General features: G+C 49.8%; 1 protein-coding gene across 1 annotated transcript; it reads left to right on the top strand.

Moving 5' to 3' along the window:
* Window positions 1-4606: 4606 nt before the first annotated feature.
* NFKBIA (NFKB inhibitor alpha) lies at window positions 4607-10830 on the top strand. The gene is made up of 6 exons (XM_522823.8): window positions 4607-7904; window positions 8524-8632; window positions 8962-9172; window positions 9463-9551; window positions 9659-9928; window positions 10280-10830. The coding sequence occupies exons 1-6, from the start codon at window positions 7678-7680 to the stop codon at window positions 10325-10327; spliced, it is 954 nt and encodes a 317-aa protein (XP_522823.2). The 5' UTR covers window positions 4607-7677; the 3' UTR covers window positions 10328-10830.
* Window positions 10831-11098: the final 268 nt, after the last annotated feature.

Below are 11098 nucleotides of genomic sequence, written 5' to 3'. Positions count from 1 at the left end.
GTCAGGAGTTCAAGACCAGCCTGGCCAACATGGCAAAACCCCCCATCTCTACAAATAATACAAAAATAAGCTAGACGTGGTGATAGGCGCCTGTAGTCCCAGTTACTAGGGAGGCTGAGACATGAGAATCACTGGAATCCAGGAGGCGGAGGTTGCAGTGAGCCAAGATCACACCACTGCACTCTAGCCTGGGGAGCAGAGCGAGACTCTGTGTTAAAATAAATAAATAAATAAACAAACAAACCTGGCCAGGCTAGGCGTGGTGGCTTACGCCTATAATCCCAGCACTTTGGGAAGCTGAGGCAGGTGGATCACCTCAGATCAGGAGTTGGAGACCATCCTGGCCAACATGGCAAAACCCCGTGTCTACTAAAAATACAAAAATTAGCCAGGTGTGGTAGCACATGTCTGTAATCCCAGCTGCATGGGAGGCTAAGGCAGGAGGATTACTTGGGCCCAGAAGGTCAAGACTGCAGTGAGCCATAATTGTGCCACTGCACCCCATCATGGGTGACAGAGTGAGATCTTGTCTCAAAAAAAAAAAAATCAACCTAAGAAAAACTTTCAGAAACTATATTTTTGTGGTACCGTTCCCCACTAATAGCCTCAGAGACAAATCTCAATTTCTAATACTCATCCAAGCACTCTGGGGTTTTACTCCAGATAATAGAGGCTCTAAAAGGAAGTCTGAGAAAAGCATTATTTTAGCACTTACAAGAAAGGGCTCAGGAACAAGCTTCCTAAATCCTTACTCTGTAATATGAATCTATCTCTTAGCAGCTCTGATTCTGTTTTCCTTTTTCCTAAACGATTCCCAAGACCTTAGACTGTAGGGGGGAAAGGGTCTACCTCTCCATGTGGTTTCCATTGGTGGATACAGCTTAGGCCCCCTCTGAGAAGGATCATGAGCTCCTCACCTAATTTCAGTGCCAAAGAACAAGGGCCCCATATCATTTATGTCTCATCCCCTGCCAAGTACCAGGCTCTTGTGTGGAAGTTCCCTAGTGCTAAGTATCCTCATACCCTGACTAAACTCAGAATGAATTTACACCCAAGACAAAATAGCAAATACATCGGCATGCAGGGGAAACTGCCTTAAGCCTTTACCACCTTCCTGATCCAACTACTTCTCCCTGAACACAACAGACCATGAACAATGCTACACACCTATAAATATTACTTGGTTACTGCCAACAAGCCACGAAAAGGGAGAGCCAGTAATTTTGGCCACGGGTGACACGTGCAGGCCTCCTCCTTCCCTCGCAGCAGGTTACCCAAGAACCAGATGGGCATGCAGTTAGGGCACCAGCAGAGTAGGCACACCTCAGGAGATGTTTAGTGAAGTCATCTGATTGCTTAAAACAACGTTAAGTAGTCATTGTGAGAAAAATCAGAACTTTGTTGGACTTATTATGCTTATTTTACACTGTAGCATTTAAAAATTGCTTTGGGGCAGGGTGCGGTGGCTCACACCTGTAATCCCAGCACTTTTGAAAGTGAAGATGGGCGGATCGCTCGGACCCAGGAGCTCAAAACCAGCCTGGGCAACACAGGGAGACCCATCTCTACAAAAAATTAAAAAATTAGCCAGGCACGGCCAGGTGTGGTGGCTCATGCCTGTAATCCCAGCACTTTGGGAGGCCGAGGCAGGCAGATCACTTGAAGTAAACAGTTTGAGACCAGCCTGGTCAACACAGTGAAACCCTGTCTCTACTAAAAATACAAAAAATTAGCTGGGCATGGTGGCAGGCTCCTGTAATCCCTGCTACTTAGGGGGCTGAGGCAGGAGAATCGTCTGAACCTGGTAGGCAGAAGTTGCAGTGAGCCAAGATTGCACCATTGCACTCCAGCCTGGGTGACAAGAATGAAATTCTGTCTCAAAAAAAATTAGCCAGGCACAGTGGCATGTGCCTGTGGTCCCACTGCATGGGAGACTGAGGTGGGAGAATTGCTTGAGCCCAGGTGATTAAGGCTACAGCGAGCTGTGATCATGCCACAGCACTCCAGCCTAGGTGACACAGCAAGACCTTGTCTCAAAAACACAAACAGGCCGGGCATGGTGGCTCACACCTGTAATCCCAGCACTTTCAGAGGCCAAGGCGGGTAGATCACCTGAGGTCAGGAGTTTGAGACCAGCCTAGCCAACATAGTGAAACCCTGTCTCTACCCAAAATACAAAAAATGAGCCGGGCATGGTGGCGGGTGCCTGCAATCCCAGCTACTCAGGAGGCTGAGGCAGGAGAATCACTTGAACCCAGGAGGCAGAGGTTGCAGTGAGCCAAGATCACATCATTGCTCTCCAGCCTGGGCAACAAGAGCAAAACTCTTGGTTTGTCTCAAAAACAAACAAACAAAACAAATAAATACTTGGTTTGAGAGAGGAAAAATTCACTTTTCAGAGGTTAGAGCCCCTAATTCTAACCCTGCCTGGCAGGAGCAGCCCTGCGCATCATGGATGGACACACTGTCCCAGTCTCCTATTACACAGGAGCAGAGAACCCATGATGCCAAGAGCAGAAGGTTGTGCCTCTTGCAAAGCACAATTAAAACATCATACCTTGGCTGAAAAAGAGGTTGTAAACTCGGAGCTTATAGGCTCTGTTTAGCCAATAGATGCAGAAATGCATTGTGTTTAGTTTTCATAATGTTTTTATGTTTGTTTGAGGCAAGGTCTCACTCTTTTGCTGAGGCTGGAGCTCAGTGACACAGTCATGGCCCACTGTAGCCTCAACGTCCCAGGTTCAAGCAATCCTCCCACCTCAGTCTCCCAAGTAGGTGCGACTACAGGTGTATGCCACCACACCTGGTTAATTTTTTTATTTTTATTTTTATTTTTATAGCAATGGGGTCTCACTATGTTGCCCAGGCTGGTCTCAAACTCCTAGACGCAAGGGATCCTCCTGCCTCACCCTCTCAAAGTGTTGGGATTGCAGGCATGAGCCACGGAGCTGGGCCAATTTTTTTTATTTCTTTAACAATAGAAGGTCACTACTGAACTGAAGGTGCTACATGCCAAAAGTTGTCTGAGCTAAGTATGAGGGAAGTACACACCCTGACCTAAGCTGTTGGAGACCCCACTCCTTTCGGACTCAAATGGTCTGTTTCACTCATCTGTGAAATCTGCCTGCTCCCTATGCGTAAGTATTTGAGTTTGAGATCCTTTAAAGCTTTGATCTCCATTAAATTGCAGAATTTGTAGCAAAGGAAACACATTAAGGATTTGACGGTCTTATTTTCACTTCACTACAAATGAAGGTTCTGACAGCTGTTTTTCCTTTTTTTTTTTTTTTTTTTTTTAATTGAGACAGAGTCTCTCTCTGCCGCCCAGGCAGGAGTGCAATGGCACGATCTCAGCTCACTGCAACCTCCACCTCCCAGGGTCAAGTGATTCTCCTGCCTCAGCCTCCCGAGTAGCTGGGATTACAGGCATGTGCCATCATGCCTGGCTAATTTTTGTATTTTGAGTAGAGACGGGGTTTCACCATGTTGGTCGGGCTGGTCTTGAACTCCTGACCTCAGGTGATCCGCTCGCCTCAGCCTCCCAAAGTGCTGGGATTATAGGTCGGAGCCACCGCCCCCAGCCTTGTTTTTCTATGGGAAAAGATCCATAGCTTGGGGGCTCCATGTTCTGAAGAGGATGCAGACAGTTGCTACCACGACAGCAAGAAAGAAGACAACCTGAGACTGAAAGCAGAATATTCAGAATTTCACAGTGGGGCTGCCAGTCGGGAGTGCACCTGCCTTGCTCTTCAGGAACTCTGTCATGGCTCGTCTTTCTTCCAGCCTAGCTGCACTGAGCAATGGGTAGCCTGATTCCAGAGTTGAATTTGCTGTAGCCAAAACACTTTAGTTTTAATTGGCCAGGCCAGTTGACACAGGCCACCCTGCCCTGAGGATTTTGGACCACCTGGCTGAACTTGTAGACTCTCTCCATGGCACTTCAGGCAATAGGTTTTGTCCATACTGTGCTTGTTCCATGCAGGAGGAGTGCCTGAAGTGCCTGCAGTCAAACCAGGCCCTGGCGATGCTCCTTTTCCCATGGGGGTGCTCCTGGAGCATCACTGGCCATCCTGTCATTTCCTACGGCTGTGTCCTGGGCCAAAATACAAAGCAGCTTTGAGGTGTAACTTATTATTTTGCCTTATGCATTAAAAAGGCCAAATAACATTAAAAATCAGTTATCTAAAGTTTTTTGTTTTGTTTTGTTTTTTGAGACAGAGTCTCACCCTGTTGCCCAGGCTGGCGTGCAATGGCACAATCTCGGCTCACTGCAACCTCTGCCTCCTCGGTTCAAGTGATTCTCCTGCCTCAGCCTCCTAAGCAGCATCTGCACCACCACACCCAACTAATTTCTTGTATCTTTAGTAGAGATGGGGTTTCATCATGTTGGCCAGGCTGGTCTCGAACTCCTGACCTCATGATCCACCTGCCTCAGCCTCCCAAAGTGCTGAGATTATAGGCATGAGCCACTGCGCACAGCCTACAGTTTTAACATTTTTTTTAACGGTTATGTTCGCTAGAATGTTTGACAATGAGGAGGAGAAAAATCTGAGTGCTGAAGGGTCCATAAAGGTCTTTCTTTTTCTTTTTTTTTCTTTTTGAGACAGGGTCTCAGTCTGTTGCTCAAGCTGGAGTGCAGTTGTGCCATCATGGCTCACTACAAACTCCATCTCCCAGGCTCAAGCGATTCTCCCACTTCTGCCTCTGGAGTAGCTGGGACTACAGGCACCTGCCACCACACTCTGCTAATTATATTTTTTGTAGAGACAAGAGTTTAGCCTTGTTGCCCAGGCTGGTCTCCAACTCCTGGGTGGCAAGCAATCCTCCTGCTTCAGCAACCCAAAGTGCTGAAATTACAGCAGTGAGCCACAACTCCTGGCCCATAAAGGTCTTTCTAAATCAAAACCAGACCCTCTTGTTGTCTTCTGCCCAGTCTGCTCATGGTTCTAATTTCCAAGTGTATATTCTTTTTCACCCACGTTGTAATGTTTGTTGACTTAAACCATATAGCGCTATAGATGATGGGGAGAAAACCTGTTGGATCACATTATTCAAAACTGTTTCCCAGAGTTGCAGGAAAACAATAGGTACCTCCTTGGAAATCTCCACTGTAGGGACAAGTCATCAAGGCTCCGCACCTCCCAATTTTTGCAAAAGGCACTATGACAAATCAAGGAACGCCTGTGCCTTACTCTTACCACTAGGTGTCACACAAAACAATCAGGAATAAACACCAAGATCCTGAAGGCTACCAGAAATATAAAACCATAGAAGGTGGTGCAAAAAAACCTTATTCCTCAGATATTTTTATGTTTTATAATCATTTTTATACCTGAAGCCAAGTATCTTCTTCTGATGTATCCTCTATAATTGGGACATTTAGAGTTTGATGTTTCTGTACTTGTTTAAAAGAAGTGACTATCCCCAGATGGGGGTCGGGGGACACCCACCATTTATTTTCCCTAACAGTTGGAGTAGAAAATAGTTTTGAGTATATTCCAAATTATAGTGTAGTCAGTCTGATTTTCACAGCGTGTTTTCAAAAGTGTTAATACTAAGACTGCTTTGGTCAAATGATTAATATACTGCCAAGGGGTTCCTGGGTAAATTTCTATGCATTTCAGTTTCTTTTTAGGGAAGTAGGAACAATATCTATCTTACAAGATTAGTTCTGAGAACAATGTGGTACATAAGGCGCTGGAATTCTTTCAAAAATTTATACCCTGACATTTCCAAGAGCCATGGTCACCCTTACAAAGGAGAGTTAGGCATGCATTTGTAGACAAGTAATATGACTTTTAAGCTAGAAAAGACCTTAAGTAACATTCAATCTAATCTTATTATAAAAGTTAAGTATACCACAAAAAAGTTAACTGACCTCTCCAACTAATGTGCAGTCAAGTAAAGACAGAACCTGGAATTGAGATGTCCCATTGCAGTCACTGTTTCACCTTGCCTCAATCATTGTAGATTTGCATAGCATAAACCTGCAGAGACAATGGTGTCTATCCCTGGGAAGTTTTCATTGTAACATGTGATCATTATTACCCTGGAGGGTCTATCTGATTTTAATTTTTTTCCCTTCATACTTGGTCTCTCTCTATCGAGTCAGATTTCTTACACTCTAATATTAGGGGAGGGGTGGAGATATGAAGAGAGGGGAAGGATTGGTTAGTACAAGGCCAGTCAAGGTAAAGATGATTGCAATAATCACCAGAAATCTCTGCAGAACTACAGAGGCCTCCTGGGACTAATTCTGAAGAGCTCTGACCGAAGTTTGCTTTATTTTGCCTGTACCAATTCTACCAAGTAGATGAATTCAGTCCATGGCTTGCAGGCTTGGAGGCGGAGGTGGAGTGGAGAGCATAAATTATATTTCTGCAGGTGAAACCAGAGCATAGTGAGCCGAAACCCCTTTCTACCCAGGTGGCGTGAATGGGTCCAACTGCTACTGTCCCCCAGGACAAGAGAGCAAGGAGGGGCGGGCAGGATGGGACTGCCTTGAGCCTCCCGCAGGATGCCTGGCAACTACTTTCTTAGTGGTCCTTAAGGTCCAATCGCGGTTAAGGCACTAACTAAACTCATTCTTCAGCTTCCTTCTCTAAGTTCTCCTCGAATTTGGGTGCCCAGAAGTAGGCTCACGGTCCTTTTTCTGCGGCAGCACAATGTAGGTCAGATAGCATAAACGAATAGCTACTTATGAACACAATAGCTACTCTGTTATTGCAAGGTATCCACAACCACCACTACAAACATTAACACCTTGCTTTACTTGGGAAACAAAAAAAATCATGGTCCTATTCAGCAGTTTCCCCATACAGGGAGCGTTTGCCCCTCCCCCAGTCAACAGGGCTGTTCATCCCTAGGAAGTGATTTGAGAGTTCTCCAAGGATTTAGGCTTTTCACTCCTCCAAAGCTTTCACACCTTCTACCTGGCGGGGGTGCGTGGGGGGGTGGGGGGGAGGGGGCGAAGCTAAAAGTTCCTTTGCTGCAAAGAGCCTGGTATAGGCAGAAACACCGGCGCGGCCTGCAGCCCCCTAACCACAGTGCGTCCTTCCCCTTAGAAGTCTGGGGAAAGCAAATCCCTACGCCCAGCCATCATTTCCACTCTTGCGTTTTCAAAAGATCAAAAAACGGAAAGGACCGGCAGGTTGGCAAACCCCAAAGAGGGACCGCCCATCAGGTCGGCGTCCTTGGGATCTCAGCAGCCGACGACCCCAATTCAAATCGATCTTGGGAAACCCCAGGGAAAGAAGGTTCACTTGCAGAGGGACAGGATTACAGGGTGCAGGCTGCAGGGAAGTACCGGGGGGAGGGAGCCTGGTCGGAAGGACTTTCCAGCCACTCGACGCTCATCAAAAAGTTCCCTGTCCGTGACCCCAGTGGCTCATCGCAGGGAGTTTCTCCGATGAACCCCAGCTCAGGGTTTAGGCTTCTTTTTCCCCCTAGCAGAGGACGAAGCCAGTTCTCTTTTTCTGGTCTGACTGGCTTGGAAATTCCCCGAGCCTGACCCCGCCCCAGAGAAATCCCCAGCCAGCGTTTATAGGGCGCCGCGGCGGCGCTGCAGAGCCCACACCAGTCCGTGCCGCCGTCCCGCCCGCCAGCGCCCCAGTGAGGAAGCAGCGCGCAGCCCGCGGCCCAGCGCACCCGCAGCAGCGCCCGCAGCTCGTCCGCGCCATGTTCCAGGCGGCCGAGCGCCCCCAGGAGTGGGCCATGGAGGGCCCCCGCGACGGGCTGAAGAAGGAGCGGCTACTGGACGACCGCCACGACAGCGGCCTGGACTCCATGAAAGACGAGGAGTACGAGCAGATGGTCAAGGAGCTGCAGGAGATCCGCCTCGAGCCGCAGGAGGTGCCGCGCGGCGCGGAGCCCTGGAAGCAGCAGCTCACCGAGGACGGGGACTCGTAAGTGGCGGAGGCCCGGGGATGGGGGTCGTCGGGAGGGCGGGACGCGCGCGGCCAGCGGGTGGGAGGCGCCGGGCCTGGAGCCCGAGCCGGGGGACCAGCGATGCAGCCGGGCGGGCGCCGCGGCACCCCGGGGCTTCTGCACCGCCCCGAACGCTGCAGGGCTGCAGGGCCGCGCGGGGCACCGGCCCGACTCGGAGGGGCGGCGGCTGGGCCCTGGTGGATGGCAGCGTCGCCACACGCCCCCTCCCCCCAGACCCGTCCTCTAGGCCGGGGGCGGGGCGGCAGCGGGGACGCGAAGTCCCCGGTTGCATAAGGCGGGGCGGGAGTTTCTGGCCGCTGGCGGGCGCCGAGCAGCCGGGAGGGGAAGTACAGGGCGTTCCGAGCTGGCGGGAGGGCGGGGCGGTCTGGCCGGCGCCCGCCGGGGCCGCGGGGGGAGGGGGGCGGAAAGTCCCTGGGCGCCTGCCAGGAACACTTAGCTCATAATAACCTCGCGGAAAACACCGCGGCCTCGGCCTCCAGAAACCCCGGCCTTGCGCAATCCCCCGCAGCCCGCGCCTCCCTGGGCCCCACGCGGTGCACTCACCACCCTTGGGGTTTTTCCCTCTCTTCCCCACAGGTTCCTGCACTTGGCCATCATCCATGAAGAAAAGGCACTGACCATGGAAGTGATCCGCCAGGTGAAGGGAGACCTGGCCTTCCTCAACTTCCAGAACAACCTGCAGCAGGTGCGCCGCTTGCCTGGCCCGGGTTCTCTCTGACCCTGGGACGTAGCTGATGTAGCAGAGTCACCCCAGATCCTTTCTGAATTCAGGGCCACTGAGCACTATTCACCCTCACTTTTTACTTCACATCAGCCCACATCCTAGAGAGTGAAGGAAATTCCACTGATTTGTTGAGGTCTTTATGACCCACCTGGAGCCTCTGCTATTTGCCAGCCCTCCCCACCCCCCTGTCTAGGAGGAGCAGCACCCAACCAGGAGACACGGGTTGAGGGGAACTCGGGGTGTGGGTTTGGTCCATGGCTTACTTTCTCTGGTCTCTCTTGCGTTCGTAGACTCCACTCCACTTGGCTGTGATCACCAACCAGCCAGAAATTGCTGAGGCACTTCTGGGAGCTGGCTGTGATCCTGAGCTCCGAGACTTTCGAGGAAATACCCCCCTACACCTTGCCTGTGAGCAGGGCTGCCTGGCCAGCGTGGGAGTCCTGACTCAGTCCTGCACCACCCCGCACCTCCACTCCATCCTGAAGGCTACCAACTACAATGGTATGTCTGCCTCCCTGCCCTGCCCCACCCCCTCGGAGGGCAGGTGACGTGGAGAAGGGGCAGGTGGGCCAACTTAAGGAGTCCAGGCAAGAGCTTAAACTCCTAACATTTGGAAGGTTGAGAAAATATGTGTGCAAAGTGCCTATTGGATGCCTTTATAACGTTCTTTCAGAACCCAGACGGTGGGTTCTTAAAATTCAGAAGATATGACTACTTGTCCCATAAAAGAATAGGTGAAAGGAGTGAGGGTTGAAACAGGTGGTTATACTTTTTTCCTTTTGTTCTTCCAGGCCACACGTGTCTACACTTAGCCTCTATCCATGGCTACCTGGGCATCGTGGAGCTTTTGGTGTCCTTGGGTGCTGATGTCAATGCTCAGGTTGGTGCTTCCTGCCTCCGACGCACTGAGTCAGGCTCCTCATGCTTATGTTGTGAGCAGAAATTCCAAATGCAGCCATAAGCATCTCAAATTCCTTTTGGTTTCAGGAGCCCTGTAATGGCCGGACTGCCCTTCACCTCGCAGTGGACCTGCAGAATCCTGACCTGGTGTCGCTCCTGTTGAAGTGTGGGGCTGATGTCAACAGAGTTACCTACCAGGGCTATTCTCCCTACCAGCTCACCTGGGGCCGCCCAAGCACCCGGATACAGCAGCAGCTGGGCCAGCTGACACTAGAAAACCTTCAGATGCTGCCAGAGAGTGAGGATGAGGAGAGCTATGACACAGAGTCAGAGTTCACGGAGTTCACAGAGGACGAGGTGAGTCTGTGAACTCCTTCGTTGCTCTAACTAATGAGGTGCCATTCCCTTCACCCTCCCAGGCCCCTAGAGCTGCTCCTTATCAGAGGGGTTATCTACATAATGAGTCTCTCAAATTTCTGTGCATAACCAGTATCCCAAGAATGTACCTGCCCCCCCCCCTTTTTTTTAAATAGCTTACTCTTTTTTTAAAGAGAAGCATTAAAGGCAAACTCCCTCAGCCTGTAAAGTTCATTATATTTGGGCTATGGAGAATGGAGTCCAAGAGTTATTTCCAGTAGTGGCCTCCCCATCCCAGTAGCTTGGCAGAGCTCCGGAAGCTTAACGTGTCTTTTTTCCCCTTGTTTTCAGCTGCCCTATGATGACTGTGTGTTTGGAGGCCAGCGTCTGACGTTATGAGCGCAAAGGGGCTGAAAGAACATGGACTTGTATATTTGTACAAAAAAAAGTTTTATTTTTCTAAAAAAAGAAAAAAGAAGAAAAAATTTAAAGGGTGTACTTATATCCACACTGCACACTGCCTGGCCCAAAACGTCTTATTGTGGTAGGATCAGCCCTCATTTTGTTGCTTTTGTGAACTTTTTGTAGGGGACGAGAAAGATCATTGAAATTCCGAGAAAACTTCTTTTAAACCTCACCTTTGTGGGGTTTTTGGAGAAGGTTATCAAAAATTTCATGGAAGGACCACATTTTATATTTATTGTGCTTCGAGTGACTGACCCCAGTGGCATCCTGTGACATGTAACAGCCAGGAGTGTTAAGCCTTTCAGTGATGTGGGGTGAAAAGTTACTACCTGTCAAGGTTTGTGTTACCCTCCTGTAAATGATGTACATAATGTATTGTTAGTAATTATTTTGGTACTTTTATGATGTATATTTATTAAACAGATTTTTACAAATGAGTTATCCTGATCATTTTCTTCAGGCTGCCGTGGGCCTCCTGTTCTGAAGTCCCATCCTCCGGCAGAGGTGGAGGTGGAGCAGTGTGAGGGAGGAGGGAACTCCCAGCAGCTTCTCACACCTGACACCCAGCCTCCAGCAAAGCTTTGCAGGCACCCTGGGCCCAGTGTGTGGGAGGGAGGCTGTTGCAAGGTTATAGGAAATTACCAATCTCAGGCTTGGGGTGGAAGCATGCTGTTTGGCCTGTGGTTGGAGACCTCTCCGTTGTCA

Source organism: Pan troglodytes, chromosome 15 (genome assembly GCF_028858775.2).
Source record: "Pan troglodytes isolate AG18354 chromosome 15, NHGRI_mPanTro3-v2.0_pri, whole genome shotgun sequence".
In the NCBI taxonomy this organism is placed as follows: Eukaryota; Metazoa; Chordata; class Mammalia; order Primates; family Hominidae; genus Pan; species Pan troglodytes.
Note: the sequence above shows the minus strand (reverse complement) of the source record. Positions and strands in the feature narration are given on the sequence as shown.